This window comes from Solea senegalensis, linkage group LG20 (assembly GCF_019176455.1).
Source record: "Solea senegalensis isolate Sse05_10M linkage group LG20, IFAPA_SoseM_1, whole genome shotgun sequence".
Classification (NCBI taxonomy): Eukaryota; Metazoa; Chordata; class Actinopteri; order Pleuronectiformes; family Soleidae; genus Solea; species Solea senegalensis.
The window spans coordinates 13,104,795-13,123,677 of record NC_058039.1 but is presented as its reverse complement, the minus strand read 5'-3'; the positions used below and the strand labels follow the sequence as shown (position 1 = coordinate 13,123,677).

Genomic DNA, 18,883 nt, shown 5'->3' with positions numbered 1-18,883 from the left:
AAAGTCATATAATGTCTTAGTATAGTAAGTGTCCAAAAAGTAGTATATATATGTCAAAAAGTGTCTTAGTATAGTAAGGTGTCCAAAGTCATATAAATGTCTTATATATAGTAAAAGGTGTCCAAAAAGTCATATAAATGTCTTAGTATAGTAAGGTGTCAAAAGTCATATAAATAGTCCAGTATAGTAAAAGATCCAAAAAGTAACAAAAATGTCTAAGTATAGTAAGGCGTCCAAAAAGTCATAAAAATTTGTTATATAGTATATGTCCAAAAAGTCATATAAATGTCTTAGTATAGTAAGGTGTCCAAAAGTCATATAAAATGTCTTAGTATAGTAAGGTGTCCAAAGTCATATAAATGTCTTAGTATACAGTGTCAAAAAGTCATATAAATGTCTTAGTATAGTAAGGTGTCCAAAAAGTCATATAAATGTCTTAGTATAGTAAGGTGTAGAATAGTAATATTTGAGTTGAATATTTGAGTTTTGAACTCTGAAAGAAACCCAATGATTGAATCTTGTCATTTTAAACACTTAGTGACTGTTTTAATCATTTAAATTTGGCAGCGTGGTCAGTAACACAATCATATTTGTTTTAATTGTTTGTGATAATGGTTTGTCCCGCAGTTGCAACACGACTTACATTGTCAGGTCCCAGGTCAGGTTGGTGCTGCACTGCCCTCTGCTGGACGTTCTCACACAGTGCGGTGTTGTTCACTCCAGCAGGTGGAAGCCACGGCCGGTCACAGTGTGGACAGAGGTAGTAGCTGGGGAAATGACCGACGAGTCCACACACAATCACAGGATGAGATGGAGGAGGAGAAGGGGGAGGAGGTGGAGGAAGAGGAGGACGAGGGGGACGAGGAGGAAAAGGAGGTGGAGGAAGTCCATCTGCAGCAAGAACAGAAAAAAATCCTTCTCATTTTAATTTCATTGAATTTAATGGTTTTTTTTTTAATTTTTAAATGTCATAAACATGAGATTGTTGGGTTTTTGTGTTTTGGTTTGTATTTTATTTATTAGCAATCATATATATATTTTCCATTCGTATATTATAATTATTTTTATTATTATCATAGTTGTTATTATTATTTTATTATTATATTATTATTAAATTTGGTCTTTTATGAGGGAACATGAAACACAACATAAAGTAAGGAGAGAGAAAGTAAAGGAAGTTTTATAAGATTTAATTAAAACCCTCTACTCAAATAGAAAAATAAAACAAAAATGAAAAGTTGAATTATTCATTGAACAGATTTAACTACTTCAGACAACAATCATGTCAAATTATTATTATTATTGTTACATAGTTTATGCATTAATGAGAAACAAATATTAACTTATTCCTGTTCTTAAACCACAGTGACACACCCCACAACATATCAACCGTTAATAGAAAAATTTAATTAGTAATTAAAAAAAATGTAATTACTAATTATTTTATATTTAAGTGATTCTAATTATTATAATTGAATAATAATATTTGATGACTGTTACGTTTTCTCCAAGTAACAGTTTATTATATTAATATTTAATGAATTAATAAATTAGTTAATTAACTATTAAGATCTCCTGCTATTTGTTTACTTAGATAAATCTAAACTAAAGCATCACAAATAATTTTAATTCATTAAAATAAATGTAATTAAATGTAAATATGATTATTACTCTTAATGGTATTTATGAACAAAGATACATCCACATTTTCAGGCGCAGTTTGGTCAAACTTTGTTGTCTTCATGAATAAAAAGTCACAAATCCGTCTTGCTATGAATTTTCTTTTTTTCCTTTTTAATGTGAAATTGTCTTTTAATTAAACTAACATTTTCTGTCTTTGCAAATTTAACTAATTTCTTATTTTCGAACTATAATAATTCAACTATAATTAGTAAATTGTCATGTTCAGACGTTAGATATTTAAACGATCTCTTTTAATTCTATAAAAAAGGAAAACATTTTGAGTTTAAGAAAAATGTGTAAAATACATATCAACATGATCATTTATTTATTTATTTAGATACATCATTACTAAATTAACTGCCAACTATTTTATTAATAATAACAATAATAATAATAATAATAATAATAATAATAATAATAATAATAATAATAATAATAATAATAATAATAATGATGATAATTATAAGTTTCTAATAACTTACTGAAAGTTGAAGGCAGTTGTGTGGAAGTGAAGGTCAGCATCTCTGGAATCTCTGCTCCGGCCTCAGGTTTGCGGCGGAGATCCAGCGGATGGTCGCCGGTGTCCGCGCTTCTCTCCGCGGCTTCCGCAGCCCGGGGCCGCAGCATCTGTGCAGGTGAAGGTCCGGTGCTGGAGGTGTCCTCAGCGGCGGGAGGACCGGGTCTTCTAACTCTGCTCAGGTTCCTCTGCTGGACAGTGAGACGAGTCCGCTGCGTGATCAGTTGACACTTCCAGCACCCGCACTGTAAGAAGGGACACAGTCGGACATGTCCTTTCTGCGGGACGACGAAACCATGGTGACGGCAGCGGGAGCATTTCAGCTGCCGGCGGGGCTTCGACACAGACATGGAGCAAGGTCACCAACTCTAATAACTAACTATTAAGAAATCTTCAGCCAGAATCTGATTGCTGCTGCTGCTGCTGCTGCTGCTGCTGCTGCTGCTGCTGCTGCTGCTGCTGCTGCTGCTGCTGCTGCTGCTGCTGCTGCTGCTCTGTGTGTGTGTCTGTGGATGTGTGTGTGTGTGTGTGTGTGTTAGAGCAGGTGCAGACTCTTCATCATTTACTTTGTTTCATTTGTTACTTTCTCACACGTCGGAAGATTTTTACTGACCAATCAACAGCTCGTTCCACACTATTAAAAAAGAAAAGAAAAAAAAGAAAAAATAACCCACAATCACTTAAAAAAAAAAAAACCTACAGCACCTGTGAGAATCAATAAAAAAACATGTTTGTCTGTTTAATAAGATACACTGAATATAATAAACACATAAATATGAATAAAACCACACTGAGTTTAAAACTGTCAATACACGTGTCTGTGTGCTGTATTTATAATAATAATTATTATTATTATATTGTTATAAATAATAGAGCCATTTACATATACATTTACACATAATAGGTGTAAATGTATGTACACTGTAGGAAAGAAAGACTGACTGACAGACAGACAGAATAGAAGGACAGACAGACAGCAGATGTAGAACTTGCTGTCAAACTTGCGTCTCGTTATAGAATGAAAAAAATTGTCCTCTTCCTTTAAAAACAGTGCTTGTGACTAATTAGGAATAATAATAAATTGTTGTTATCAGAGCATTGTTTAATGTTATCACATTCAATTGTCAGTTTAATATACTTTATTGAGCCCATGATATTATGTTATAATTATAATTGTTGACTGGATCATAAAAGTGTGACTCAATTATTCAGAGACTTAAGCTGAAGTCATGTAGTGTTTACTTGAGATTTACTGTATGCAGATTAAAAACAAACGCTGAGGGCTCAGTGAAGACACTCGACAGAGCCAAAATCATTTCCATGTTTATTTACACTGCGTAAAGGCGTTACAATAAAATTCCTTGTCACCATTTTAATATAAATACACCATTTTGAACAAGGCTTGACCCTCAGTAAAATACATCCTTCAAACCTGTTTTTTCTGAAACGATAAAATAAACACTTTAATGAATAAATGTTAGTAAAACATGCAAAGCGGAGTACGAAAATAAAACGATATATACTGTAGGTTTCAACCGTCGCTTTACATTTCAAACCAAAACAAGTACGTGTGGCGGGAAAATAGAAATACTGGGTCTGGCGGCAAAAGCTTTAAGATCTTTCTCAAAGAAATGTTCAAATTCATGGCTTTTTTTGAAGCAACAGTGCTCGACATAATCATCAATATACAGTACGTACGTATACCTGTCTGTGAAAGAAAAACTGTTCAAATAAAAGCACATTTTTACCTATTACACATTCATAAACCACTGAAATGAACTGTTAGTCTTTTTCTTTTAGAGTTAGATTGTGACGTAGTGATGTAAAAAGGATTACCTGATAACAGTTAAAGTACAGTTATAAGTAGCATTGCTCTTTCAGTCATGCATGAGTCAGTCTGCAGTGGAAACCACCGCACCATCTTATACCGCTCCACGTCAAACGGTATTTTGCAGGCACTTACAAAGCACGGATTAGGCCTTTAAATGTGTTCACGGGTTAGATGCGAGTTTCAGAATATGGTCCACGTTTTCTATAACATAATCTACTGGAAGAGTTAAGTGTACTATTGCAAAAAAATGGCTGACGACAGCAGGTCAGTGCTGATGGGTCTCTGGAAGACGTCTGAGAAGAGCTGGAGACGAGATGATCCGTGAAGACAAGAACCTGGAACAGAGAAACATTAGAGATTCACAACCACAAAAGCAAAGGAATTACAACTAAATTGTCACTGGATTAAAACAGACTACCTAATCTGGTCTGGTTTTTTTTACTGCGTTTTGTTTTTCCGTCCACATGTAAATGGAGTTTTTATGCCACTGAAAACTCCGGGTTTACTGTTTACATATGTGTGGATGGAGAAAAGGGCATTTTTGCCCTGTGACGCATTACGTTTACGCCATAACAATAAATGCTGGTGAAAAAGTGATAAACTCACTCCAACTTCAACTTCCTGGACGCAGACGCACAATCGCCCAACATGGGAATAGAAAAAAAACAGATAAAGTAATTTTAATCAGAAAGGTTGGAGTGTGATTTGAACTTCAGAATAGTAGGTGGTGGATATTAAATGCAGTAAAGTGAGATTAATGGCAGTTTAAGATACTTTATTGTTATAATTGCTAAAATGTAATTATTACAAGACAACTATTTGCAACTATTTTCATCTTAAAATAACTACAATAACAACATCACATTTGATGGATGAAATAGGGAAAACGGGGCCTCTTTCATTTTCAATCATTTCCAAAAACGCTGGACAGTGGAGAAAAAACTCCAGGTTTACGGCAGAAAAGATCAGACTACAAATACCTGGCAACGTGTGGACAAGGCAGAAAACAAAGTCCAATGTGGGCTCTATGTAAGCTTAAAACTACATCATGATATTACAATGACAATATTTCAAAATAAAAGTGTTTGTTTTAACATGTAACACAATATTTACAGTTCATAAAATCAATTGATGGGATGCATGTGGCCCATGGTCTTGAACTAAAAGGTAAATCATGTCTTCACGTACCTTTTTAAATGTCCAAAAACGCTGGGAGTTGTATGTGTTTGTCTTGACGTTGGATGTTCAGTCAGTCCAGAAACTCAGTCAGATGGTGTTAATGGTCAGAAGAGGCTACATATTCAGTTGTGTGAGTTTGTTCTTTGGGAGATTATTTCACAAAGGTTAGGCATGTTGCTGCAGCTCCAGGGTTTTTTGATTTCTGTTATTTTTCAGATTACACGAGGCAGTGGAGCCCAGAAGAGGAAAGATCTTGAAGCTTGGCCTTCTTAAAGCAGACACTCTGTAGTGTGGTTCAACTTCAGGAGACAGACTCCTTATTCTGCTCTGCAGAGTGGATTTTTATCTTTCTTTAAAAGCTTGTTCAGAAGATGTGTTTTATTGTACAACCAATTTGGTTATCTTTACCAACCAGGGAAATAAATGTACGTTTGTGGTAAAATTAATGTGTAGGATAGTGAATTTAAAAAAAAATGTACACTAAAATAATGCTGCTGTTACATACTCTTAAGTGCTTACAGTTTGGTTATCAACATTTTATATGATAGCTAAAAGCAAATGTAAAATATACAAAAAAATGTAACTGATATCAAATGTATTGTGTAACTACCACATGCAGAGCAGAATAAAGGCAGTCTTTATTCCACTGAGAATTAGGCATCTGGTGAGAACTGTGGTTTATAGTGTTTCGTTTCCTTAGATTAGCATTCCTTGGCGTTTGGACTCATCAGTATCGACGGCTGTAGCTGGGTGAACTGTAGGAGGAAGAGGAGAAGGTGGTGGTGAAACTCGATCCTGTGGCATCAAAGCTGCCTCTTCTGGAGCCTGACCTGGATCCGCTTCTTGAACCAGACCGTGACCCAGCACCTGAACCAGACCCACTGATGCTATAGGGACTATAAAGGCCTTTACTAGACTGGGACGATGCTTCAAGTAGTCTCAGACCAGTCCCTTCCTCTATCATGCTCCTTTCCATCGCATCCTTGTATGAGATCTTCAGCTTGGTTTTGGGGCATGTGAGGTATTTTGAGTAAGCACTAACATCTCGTAACTTCTGTGCAGTACGTGCATCTAAGGTGCCTTTCTTCACAGCCTCATCTACAGAGACTCTCCCGGTGGCATCTGGATCAATTAAACCACCAGTGAGATACTGGACCTCCAGGAATCGCTGTCCAGCCTCATAGTAGAGCCAGCCTTTCTTAAGAGCTTGGGCAGCAGACATTTTTGTTTTTGTTCTAGGATCTTCAAATCCATTGTAAGCCTTCTGGGCTAGATTGATGCGGTCCACCATAATCTTATCCACAAGCCCTTTATTCATTGCATCAGCAACAGAGAACTTCTCTCCAGTATTTGGGTCGAGGATGCCTCCAGTGCAGGCCTGAGCTTCCAGCAACCTCTGACCGGTTATATTGTCTACAAGGTTCCTGTGAATAGCCTCCGTGACGGACACCTTCTCCAGTGTTTCTGTGTCTAAGATTCCAGCGACAGGGCCAGTCTCCTCTGTTGGATCATTCCATACGGTTGCTGGTGTTTTTATGGAAGGTACTGGGCTCATGGTGTAGGAGGAAGATGAGCCAAAGGAGGAGGACCGTGATCTACTTCCACTCATGTTTCCAGACAACATGTCTGCAAACTCTGTGATGGACAGACTTCCTGCTCGGTACTGATCGAGTGCTGACTTGTCAATCAGACCCCGTGAGATTGCATCATCAATGTCATACTGGCGACCTGACCGCCTGTCAATGATCATGGATTTCACAACTCCATCGGATGAAGTGCTGGTGATTTCTTCCCATTCACACTCTTGTTCTGAAAGCTCTAGATATGTCTGGTGGTCAATGAGCCCTTTCTGATAGGCCTCATACACAGACATTTCTTTACCAGTCTCCGGATCAACAATGACGACCCTACGTTTACGCACAGAAGACTTGGATGACGTCTTCCTCTCGCGCTTCTTTTCTTTCAACAGCAGAAGAGCGAGGCCTGTTTCTGGGTCAGTCATACATCTCTCCATGAGCTGTAGGTAGGTAAGATTCTCCTCTGTGTTGGGGTCAAAGAAGCCCTTTGTGTCATCAGATGGGTCAGTGAGGATTTCATTCATTTCCTCATCAAATAAGCCACGTTCATAAGCTGTTTCAACTGGCAATCGATGGCTCTCCTGAGGATCAATGATTCCACCAGTAGCAATCTGAGCCTCCAGCAGACGAATGCCATGGTCTTTGAGAATGAGGCCCTTCTTCATTGCCTGGAATAGTGAGATGATCTTGCCAGAATACGGGTCCTTGTAGCCTGTGACAGCTCGTTCAGCTGAGATGAGTTTTTCTTTAAACTCTGGGCCAACAACATTCAGTTTCACAGCTTCTATGACATTGAGTTTAAGGTTCTTGATAGGATCAATGACATATCCTGTGGCAGCTTGAGCCTCAAGGAGTTCAAAGGCAGTGCCTGGTCTGATCATGTTCTTCTTCATGGCCTGATAAATGGACAAACGATCTTTGGTAGATTCTACATATACACCAGCAATGCAACTGGTTCCCTCAAGGAATTTCTTCACGTCTCTGCTGACTTCCTCCACCGTTATGACACCTTCAGTGAGCTCATTGAAGGTCTTTTGGTCAATAATCTGTGAACGAAGCAGCTCATCCACAGTAATTTGCTTTCTGAGACCCTTGAAGAGAAGTCTTCTGTCTGCCAGTGAAAGCAGTCTCATACCACTTTCTTTGTCAACTCTGCTTCTTTTCAGTAGCTGGGCATAGGACTGCTTTTCATCTGTTGTTGGATCAGTGTATCCTTGAACGTCGCCAGTAGGCTCAGATATTCTGTCAAGTGTCTCTTTATTGATGTATCCACGCTGCATAGCTACGTCTGAGGGGAGGCGGAAGTAGTATTCAGGATCTATTAATCCACCAGTGGCATTCTGAGCCTCCAAAAGCCTCAATGCATAATCCTCAGGAATCAGGTCTTTTTTCATAGCCTGGAACAGAGAAATCACTTTCCCACTGTAGGGATCCCTATAGCCTGTGACAGCTCTCTCAGCAGAGAGAAGTTTGTCGTGAAGTTCAGGGCCCACAAGTCCTTTGCGCACAGCTTCATCAACTGTTAGAAGTTCATCTTTAACCGGATCAATCATGAATCCTGTTGCTGCTTGAGCCTCCAGGAGATTCAAAGCAATTTCAGGGTTAATCTTCCCAATCTTCATAGCCTGGTAAATGCTGATCTTTGGTGGACTGTCTGACATAATTCCAGCAATAGTACCAGTGCCAAAGAGGTACTGTTTTACTGATGTCATTTCCATGACCTCCCGAATCGACATCTTTTCTTGTTTGAGGAGGTTGTATGTGTGCAAGTCAATGATTCGAGCACTGTATAGCTCTTCAATAGTAACTCTTCTTCTGATTACATCACATGACATGCTCTGATCTACCTTGAGTATCTCTCTTTGTTCAATGATTTCAATGATGATGATAAGCATTCTGTCTTTTGTGATTTGACCCAGGCGAAACTGTTCCATGAGACGCTGCCTCTCCTTCTCTGGAAGCATATTTGAGTTCATGACTTCCCAAATGGACATACTCTTGCCTGCAAAACTCTTGTGTGGTATGTCAATTTGAGTGTTGGCTAGCTCTGTTTGGGCTTGCTCCTCTGTGCACTGATAGGATTTCTCAACTGGAGCAGGGGCCTCAACTTTAGTCAGTGGCAGGTAGCACAGACCAGAGGAGGGATCTCTGGTGCATTTCCCCAGCAACTGCTTGTAAGTTGCACTCTCATTGGTGTTGGGATCAGTGAATCCTTTAATGTCACCTGAGGGTTCATTGAAGGACTTAGCCATTTGTTTGCTGAAACAGCCACGCTGAATGGCCACATCATTGGGAACACGATGGCTGCTGACTGGATCAATGATCCCTCCTGTATTAAACTGAGCCTCCAGGAGAGGAATAGCATGTTCTCTTAGTACAAGCTCTTTCTTCATGGCTTGGAATAGAGAAATTGTGTTGCCTGTATATGGATCTTTGTATCCGGTCACTGCTTTTTCAGCTATGAGAAGTTTCTCATGAAGCTCTGGGCCAACAACTCCATCTTTCACAGCATCATCGACAGAGTATTTCATATTTTTGACTGGATCAGTTATGAAACCAGTTGCAGCTTGAGCCTCCAGTAATGCGAGCCCTGTGTTGTGTTGTAAAACATTATTTTTCATTGCTTGATAAATGCTTAACTTCTCATTTGAATCTTCCATAGTGATACCACCAATGCATGCTGTGCCCTGTAAGTACTTCCTGACCTTATCAGTTTCACTAATTTCTTTCGGTGTCTTTTTACCCTGTTGGAGTTGATCAAATGTAGCCTTGTCAATTATGTTGGAATCAAGCAATGAGTTGGCAGGAACTGGTGCCCTAAGGCCTTCAAAGCAGATGGCTTCTTTTGCTTTGTCTTCCTTTTCCTCAACCATAGTTACTACAATTGTTATTAATTTTTCAATAGTCACTTGCCCCATTCTGTACTGTCGAATAAGCTGTATTCTTTGCTCCTCAGTGATGTATGTCGAGTTTATGATTTCCCAAATTGTGACCTTCCTTCCTTTGAAAGGGCCATACTCCAGTTCCATTCTTGTTTGATTCAAATCCTCTTGAGTCTTTGCCTCTGTGATCTGTTTTTCCTCTTTTGGCTTTGCAGCTTCCTTTGAGAGGGGGAGCAATGGGAGGTCAGTGTCTTTATCTGTGACACACTTTTTCATGAGGTCTGCATAGGTTGCGTCCTCTTGCAAGTTAGGATCATAAAATACCTTTGTTTCATCAGTGCTCTTGTTCAGGGTCTTGGAGATTTTCTCATCCAAATATCCACGCTTGCAGGCAACTTCATGTGGGATGCGATAGCTTTTGACAGGGTCAATAATTCCACCTGTTGAGAGTTGCGCCTCAAGCAAACGAATGCCATGGTCTTTTGTAATAAGGCCTTTGTTCATTGCTTCAAACAGAGACACCTTCTTTCCTGTATATGGATCTTTGAAGCCACTGACAGCTCTCTCTGCAGATAGAAGTCGTTCATGCAGTTCTGGGCCTACAATTCCTGACTTAACAGCTTCATCAACAGGGACCTTCTCATTTTTGACAGGATCGATTACAAACCCAGTTGCTGCTTGAGCTTCAAGGAGGTTCAGTGCAGTTTCAGGTGATAGTAATTCTTTCTTCATAGCTTGATAGAAAGACATTTTCTCCTTGGTTGGTTCATTCAATAGTCCAGCAATGCTTGGTGTTCCCTGCAGTGCTTTCTTGACAGGCTCCATCTCTGAGATCTCTTTAACTGTTATCTTACCATTACTCAACTTGTTGAACAAGTCTTTGTTTATCACCTTGGACTCTAACAATTCGTTGGCAGAGACTGGAGCTCTCAAACCATTAAAGGCATTTTCACTATTCTTCTCCTTGTCTTCCACGACAGTAATGACAATTTTGATTATCTTCTCCACAGTGATCTTGCCTGTCTTGTACTGGCGAATTAGTTCTCGTCTTTGCTGTTCAGTGAAATACTCAGAATTGATGATTTCCCAAATGGTGATAGTTTTTCCCTTGAATTTTCCAAAAGGCACAGCAACGTTTGACTTACTCAACACTTCTTTAGTCTCAATATCTGTGTATTTTTCACTTTGAGCAGCTTTATCCGATACTGGTAGTATCAGCAGGCCTGTATCTGTGTCTTTGGTGCATCTCTCCAGTAACTGTTTGTAAGTCAGTTGCTCCTGAGTGCTGGGGTCAATGAATAATTTGCAATCATCGCTGGGATCAGTGAGTTTCTTGTTCATGTCTTCGTCAAATTGACCTTGCTTGTAGGCAGTCTGCAGGGGTACTCTGTGGCTGTTGATAGGGTCAATGATGCCCCCAGTTGCAAGCTGCACATCTAAGAATTTGGTGGCCTGCTCCTTCTCTATCAGTCCCTTCTTCATGGCTTCAAAGAGTGAGATTTTGTCTCCAGTATAGGGATCTTTGAAGCCAGTAGCTGCTCTCTCTGCAGAAAGCATCTTGTCATGGAGCTCAGGGCCAATCACCTCATCCTTAACAGCCTCATCTACAGAGAGGAGCTTATCTTTTACCGGATCTACAATGTAACCAGAAGCTGCTTGAGCTTCCAGGAGCATCATGGCAGTGCTTGGGCTAATTTTGTTCTCTGTCATGGCCTGATAGACACTAATTTTCTCTTTGGAAGGTGTCAGGACACCTCCAACAGTGTTCTGACCCTTAAGACATGATTTCACTTTGTCAGTCTTTCCAAGGTCTTGCACAGACACTTTGCCCTTTTTCAGTTTGTCAAGCTCCTTCTTGGTTATGACCCCAATATCATGGAGCCTTTCAGCTGGAACTTTCTCTCTTATTCCCTCAAATAATAAAGGTGATTTTCCATCTTTCTTAACTCCATCCACTTCAACAGAACCATTGAACACACTCTTTGATGTTCCTACCATTGTCATGGCAACTAACTGCTCCTGGGGAACTTTATCAGTCTGGACTTCAATTTCCTTTGTTTGTGATACACTCTGTTTGGCGGAAACTTCAAGGTTCTGAAGTTTCTCTCTGAGCTTTTTGTTTTCTTCTCCCAGAAGTTTTTCTTGCTCAAGTCTTTTCTTTTCCAGCACTTCCATTTCTTTCTGCTTGTTTTTCATATCGTCTTCAGCCTCCTTTTGTTTCTTCACAGCCTCGTCCATTATTGCCTGAAGTTTCTTCTTCTCCTCCTCCAATAACTTCCTCTGACGTTCTTGTTCATCTTTCAGGGCTTTGGCCTTGTTGATTTCCTCCTCAAGCTGCATCTCAAACTTCTTTTTCTCATCTTCAACAGCCTTTTCTCTTTTCAACAACACTTCTTTTTCTGTAAGGAAAGACTGCTGAAGTTTGACCTTTTGCTGCTCAATTTGTTCTTGTTGGGCATTTGCCATCTGTTCAGAAGAAAAGAAGAACATTTTTGTTAAAACTTTACTGTTACTCAAATAATTGCAGCAACTTTAGAAACAGCAGTCAAACAATTGTAAAGAACTGCATTTTAAATGTAATGTTACATGTGTTATCTATACTTTTCTCCTGTGATAAGTTTGTTTAGCAACATTATCTTATAAATAAATGGTTACTTTGTGTGACAATACCTCTTGAGATTTTTTCTGAATGTTCTCCGCCTCCTTTTTCAGCTTCTCTCTCTCCTTTTCGAGGTCTGCGATGGCTTTCTTCAGGTCGTCAGCCTCTCTGGTGCTCTGAAGCCTCTGTGTCTCCAACTTGTGCACAACAGTTTCTGTAGTGTGCTTTTCTGTCACTTGAAGCTGAGCTTTTGCCTCATCTGCTTGTTTCTTGAACTTCTTAGCCTCCTCTTCAGCTTTAGCCTGACCATCGCTGAGCTCTTTGACCCTCAATTTCAGTTTTTCTGCCTCGGCGGAAACTTCAAGCTGTCTCTTTCGCTCAACCTCCAGTGATTTTTGGAAGCCCTGGGTCTCCTTGTCAAGACGTTGCTGGATCTGTTGCTTATCCTCCAGTAGTTTTTTAGCCTTTTCTTGTGCCTGGTTCTTTTGTTTCTGCAGTTCCTCTGCCTCGGCTTTCAGTTTGGTAGCCTCCTGGATGGCCTGCATTTTCTCCTTTAGTATTTTCTCTGCAAGTGCCCTCTGCTCAGCCAGGTCAGACTCTGCAGTCTGCCTCTGTCTGGCTGCTTCTTCAGCCTCCACACTAAGTCTAGCAGCTTCCTCTGCCAAGCTTTTCATTTTCTCTGCTTCTTCTGCGAGTAACTTCTGAGAACTGTCCTTATCTTTCTTCATCAGGCGACGATTTTCCTCCTCAATTCTGAGCTTGAGTTTCAGGAGCTCTTCCATCTGGATCCTAACTTTGGACAGTTCCTCCTCCACTTGAGCCTTCTGTTTGACAGCATCATTCACTTCACCTTTGACTCTCTGAAGCTCCTCATCCAACACTGCTTTCTGCTTATCAGTCTCATCCAGTTGCAATTTAACCATTTTAAGTTCCTTTTCAACCTGAGACTTCTGTTTGAGTGCTTGCTCAGCTTCTTTTTTGTGCTTGACCATCTCTGCGTCAGCCTGTTGCTTCTGCTTCAGAGCAGCTGCCTCGGCTGCTGCTCTCTTGGCGGCCTCCTCCTCTGCTTCTTTCCTCACTTTCTCTGTTTCCTTTTGAGCTTTGGCCTGTTTAGCTGCTTCATCCTCTGCTGCTTTTTTCTGTTTTTCAGCCTCCTCAGCTTTTTGACGGAGCAAGGCAGCCTCTTTCTCTGCTTTCTCTTTGGCTTTCTCAGCTGCTTGTGCAAGTTTCTTGGCATTTTCAAACTCATCTTTCAGCTTTTCCTGAGCAAGAATGTCTTCTTTATTCTTACTGAGGACATCTTGGGCTTTCTGCTCTGCAGCCGTGCTTTTCTGTGCTGCTTCTTTGGCCAGAATGGCCTGCTTCTCAGCCTCTTTCTCAGCCTTGTCTTTCTGATTATTGGCTTCAGCAGCTTTCTGTTTGAGGCGTTCAACTTCTTCCTGAGCAACTTTGCATTGTCTTGCTGCCTCTTCCTCGGCTGCAGTAATCCGTTTCACCTTCTCCTCAGCTTCTTTCCTTTTCCGCTCTTCCTCTGCAGCAAGCTTTTTCAGCTTCTCTGCCTCCTCCTCAGCTTTGCGTTTGCTTTTCTCTGTCTCATCTGCAACGCCCTTCAATTTCTTCAGGTCCGACTCTAAATCTGACTTCTCTCTTGATGCTCTCTCAAAGCTGATCTTAATGATGTGGATTTCTTCTTCAACCAGCCTCTTTTGCCTCACAGTTTCTTCCACAATAGTTTTTTGTCGCTCTAACTCAGACACAGATGTGGTCTGCAGGTGTGTGATTTTCTCCTCAATGTCTTGTTTATGCTGAGCAGCTTGGTCCTCCAGCATCTTTCTCTGATAAGCTTCCTCCTCTGCTTGTCTTTTGAGTCTTTCGTTCTCTGCCTCTTTAGCTTTCAGAGCCATCTCCGCCTCAGTCTTCAGACGAGTTGCCTCGTTGATGGCAGCCAGTTTTTCTTTGAGTATCTTTTCAGCCTCTGCTCTCTGCCGTGCAGCCTCATCCTCTGCGATCTGCCGCTGCTTCTTTGCCTCTTCTGCAACGGACCTCATTCTGGCTGCTTCATCTGCAAGTTGTTTCATTTTCATTGCTTCAGACTCGAGAAGCTGCTTGCTCTTTTCGGAGGTCACCAGTGTCACCTTCTCTGCTTTAATCTTCATCTGGAGAAGCCCGTCCATTTCAGATCTGACTTTAGCCAGCTCATCTTCCAGTTGTTTCCTTTGGTTTTCAGCAGCGTTCACTTCATTTTTAAGACGCTGGAGCTCGTTATCCAACAGGCCCCTCTGTTGTTCAGCATGTTCAAAGTCTGCCTTGAAACGAATGCACTCTTGTTCTGCGGACAGCTTTTGCTGAGCTATTTGTTCTGCAAATTTCCTCTGTTTTTCCAACTCTTTCTCTGCATTCTCCTTCTGTTTCAGTGCAGCTTCTTCTGCTTTAGCCTTTTTCTTGGCATCTCGCTCTGCCTCAAGCTTCTGCTTTTCTGCATCCTCCTGAGCCTGGCTCTTCTTTTGGGCTTCCTCCTCCGCCTGTAGCCTCAAGCGGAGAGCCTCATTGGCTTTCTGTCTCCATGTTTCAAGCTCTTTCTCTGCTTGTTCCCTTGCTTTGTTTGCTTCCTCCTGTTGCTTCCTGAGTTTATCAGCTTCCTCCTGCAACTTGAGGACAGTACCTTGCTCTTTCTTCAGCGATTCCTCGAGTTGTGTAGCCTTTTCATTAAAGGACATTGATGTGGTTTGCAAATGTGCGGCAGCCGTCTTCTGCGCCACCTCCTCGACTACCTTTATCTGCCTCAGTTGTTCCTGCTCAGCCTGTCTCATACGTCTCTCCGCCTCCTCTGCTTGCATTTTGAATCTCTCCAGATCATCCAGTGCTCTCTGCTTTTGCCTGGCTGCCTCTTTTTCAGCGTCAGACTTACGTTTCAGCTCATCTTCTGCGTTCCTCTTCTTCTGAGTCTCCTCAGTTACCTGCTTACGAAGCCTTTCTGCTTCATCCTGAGCAGTCTTCCTGAGCATCTCAGCCTCGGCAGCTTTGTCTCCGAGCTTCTGTAGCTCAGCCTCGGCTGTTGTCTTCTGCTTTATTGTTGTCTCTAACTGGATTCTAATTATGTGGATTTCTTCCTCGATCCTTCTACGACTGACGAGCGCCTCCTCCAGCTGCTGATTCTTGGACTTGATCTCCTGGTCAGACAGACTCTTGAGATGTTGCAGCTCTTGCTGTATGTTTTGCTTCTGTTTCTCTGCGTCTACTGCGACGTCTTGCCTCTTGGTGGCCTCTTCCATCATCTTCAGCTTCAGCTCCTGTGCCTCTTGTTCTGCTTTGGCCACAGATTTAGCATGAGCTTCAGCCAACTGCTTCTGTTTATCTAACTCCGCTTGTATCTCTGCCATCCTTCTTCTCTCCTCCTCTTTGAGTTTCTCAGACGCTTTCTGTAATAGTTGAAGCAAAGAGAATTATGAACATGTTAAATTCACTTACTTAAAACTTAAAATCTTTGGTATTAAAGTAGTTATAAAACATGTTACATAAAAATGTAAATACATGAAGATATGTTACAGCTACAGCAAATACCCTTCTTTAAATGTGGAGTGAATTCTGTATTGGGGCATAACAATATTGTTTATTCATTGTATAACACATAGAATGACAATTTACATCACAGCACGTTATGACACTGTACTTTCATTTCATGCAGTGTTGATATTTTCATTGATAAAGGCAAAAATTAGAGCAAACTGTGTGCGTGTAATATCTGTAAACACAGTAAGAGTGTGTTGATGCAGCTGCTTTATTCCAGCAGAAATATTCATGTATCAGTTTCATAACTGTATCTGAAATGGTTGATATAATTCGTTAAGTCAGGATCTGACATTTAAGGTAATAAGCATGTGTCTGTTTGGTCTCCACTAGCTGCTTTATTTTGAGTAAGTGAAAATAATTAAACGGTGGACAGGGAGCAAATAATAAACGGCATGCAAAAGGTCTGAAGCGCAGTGAAGAATTTAAGAAATAGCACAGAACTTTTTGAAGAAATTTTGGGGAATTTGGATCATAGCAAGTCAATATTTGAACTTTAAGAGTAAGAAAACAAAAAGAAAAGAGCAGCATGGTGACACAGCAACACACAACACAAAGCCAACTTTGACAAGACGTAATCCAAGAGCAAATAACTGTGATTCTGCAAACAGATGTGGCAAATATCACGAGATGAGTTCCACTGTTTTGCACAAATGGTTATCTGTGTGCACAGGAGACAGTGAGGGAAAGTTCCGAATGTTTAAAAACAATATTATTTATCTCTAATTGTTTAAAGTATTTTTTATTTAAAGCAAAGACAGTGAAAATAGAGCTACTGCTTCACTGACTATCCTAATATATATAATATACTGTATATATTACAATATATTGCAAATCTGCAATATGTTGTTTTCCCACTTATTGTTTCATACACATGTTTGATAAAGGTTTTCAAAAATCCCGGACCTTCCCCTTCAGGACAGACATGGATCTGTTGCAGAGTGGAATGATATGAAGTGAGAGCGTATTTGGTTAAATACCTTGTGTTTTGGGAAGTTAATTCATCTCTTAAGCGTGTGATTAATATTCGTCATGACAAAGCACTGGCGAGCAGGTAAAAAGGATCAAACACAATAGAAAGTTAAGAGGGAAATAAAGGGAGAAAGTAACGGCAAAAATTGGATCCTTCAAATCACAAAGTGTTGGTGATTTCAAGAGGAAACGAAGAAGCAAACGCCAAATTAATGGATTTGGACAAGCAGCTGAGAAAATGTGACTGACAGTGGAGCTGATCCCCATGTCAGACTTATCTATGTGACATGACTGGACTTAAAACACTGTGTGAAATTATGAGAGACATAACGTATGTCTGAGTGGGGATGTGATGTGTGTGAGTCACACAATCAGACATTGTTTCTGTGCCAACAGTGTTTCATGACTAATGATTTCTCTCATATTTATCAGGTAACAGACGGGGGCAGTGTCGTTTGTGACTGCGGTATTTCAGTGTTTGTAGTTACCTCATCGTCCTCCAGGCGGCGCTGCATATCCATGATGAATTTGATGTACTGATTGGTGAGAGTCATCAGCTCACTGTAGCGGGTTCTCAGAGTCACATACTGAACGAAACACAGTGGCACAGACTGTTTAACACAATGATTATTAAAATAACAACGTTTTTTTAGTAGAAAGTTGTCATTATGATGTTTGAAGGGCTAATTTGTTTTGAAATATGAAATATATATGAAAAATGAAATTATTTGTGTCCCTGCTACTAAAGAACACAATAAAACAAAACGCTAGCAACACTATTAATGTTTTTTTTAATTGCCTTGTAATAATAGCAATGACAAAAAACTCACAGTAATTAACTTTGTAGACAGACCTAAGCTAGCACTTTCCCCTTGTTTCCTGTTGTGCTACGCCAAGCTAAATTAGCTAAGACAGGGTAGACTAACACCTGCTTGCTTTATATTACAGGATACCCAAATGACTCATATTTCTCCACATGTCAAACTACTGTTTGGGTACAAACATAAGACAGTTGACAGTCTGCGTCACTTCTGTTTGTGAAACTTACCTCCTGGATGATGTTATCAGATGCACACTCCATTTTAGGTTTCTTTAGAGGAGACGCTATTGGATCTTGAAGGGCTTTGTATGTCAAAACCTGGAACTCGTAATCCTAAATCAAAAAAACAAAGGAATAGGATAAAACAGGAGTCAAAGACAAATGAAGTCGTGGCAGGAGGTAACATTTCTTGTGAAGCAGAAATACTAGAACAAACCTTGACTGAATCAATGTAATCTTTAGCGTTCTTATGGCAGCTATCAATCTTGTCCTTGTTTTTCTCGATCTCTTCCAGAAGTTTCTGTTAAAACATAGGTAAAATTTTTAATATTTATTGTGCAGTCTTCCTACTAAAAGGAAGGGTTTTCATCAACACATGAACTAATATTCACCACTGAGAGTAAAGAGAATGGTACAGTGTGACCACCAGGGGGCTACATGACTCTCTCCCTCTATACACAGCCTGTCTTCTCTTACCTTCTCATCTGCCAGCTGCTCCTTGAGAGCCTTGCTGCCACTGATTGGCACGGCTTGGATCTTCTCCTGCCTCTGTCTCGCCTCTGTGAGCCATCGGATGAGCCAGTCATAGCTGTCGTTGTACGAGTTCATGTGACGTCCGAGGAGGTCGAGCTCCCGCTGCCTCAGATCGACCTGGGCGAACACGGCCTGCCAGCGCTCCAGCAGGCTGTTGACCAGCTGACGGTAATGCTCCAGCTCGCCGTCTCGCTCGCTGTGGATCCTTGTCATCTTGTCAGTGACCGCCGTCGCCCTACGGAGCTCGTCCTGCAGGCGGTCAAACACCAACTGATCGGCCTCGGCTTCTGTGCGCATTGACTGTCAGACAAAAGAACACATGATATAAATACAGTGGAGATTTATTGTTGAGTTGCCAGAATCACTAGAAATCATCAAAAATATTATCTCTTACCCAGGTCATTAAATACTAATGTTCTGAGATTAAGACTATCTTTCCTGAGCTCCTCCCACCAGACGGGTATTTCTGTTTTTTATTGGCTTGCTTTGAATGCTGGAATTGT

At 40.6% G+C, this 18,883-nt stretch overlaps 1 protein-coding gene across 9 annotated transcripts in view; it reads right to left on the bottom strand.

Moving 5' to 3' along the window:
- Positions 1-3,511: 3,511 nt before the first annotated feature.
- The window catches only part of pleca (plectin a), a 112,874-nt gene continuing 97,502 nt past the window's right edge, over positions 3,512-18,883 (bottom strand). For 8 of the 9 annotated variants that reach the window (XM_044052582.1, XM_044052577.1, XM_044052578.1 and 5 more), the window contains 7 exons: positions 18,324-18,680; positions 18,064-18,147; positions 17,856-17,960; positions 17,296-17,394; positions 12,340-15,687; positions 5,220-12,135; positions 3,512-4,366 (listed from right to left, as the gene is read on the bottom strand). In XM_044052582.1, coding sequence (XP_043908517.1) covers positions 5,938-12,135; positions 12,340-15,687; positions 17,296-17,394; positions 17,856-17,960; positions 18,064-18,147; positions 18,324-18,680 — 10,191 coding nt within the window. In that variant the 3' untranslated portion in view covers positions 3,512-4,366; positions 5,220-5,937. Of the gene's footprint in view, positions 4,367-4,637; positions 4,653-5,219; positions 12,136-12,339; positions 15,688-17,295; positions 17,395-17,855; positions 17,961-18,063; positions 18,148-18,323; positions 18,681-18,883 lie in introns of all 9 variants that reach the window. The other variant, XM_044052573.1, reaches the window with a different exon arrangement.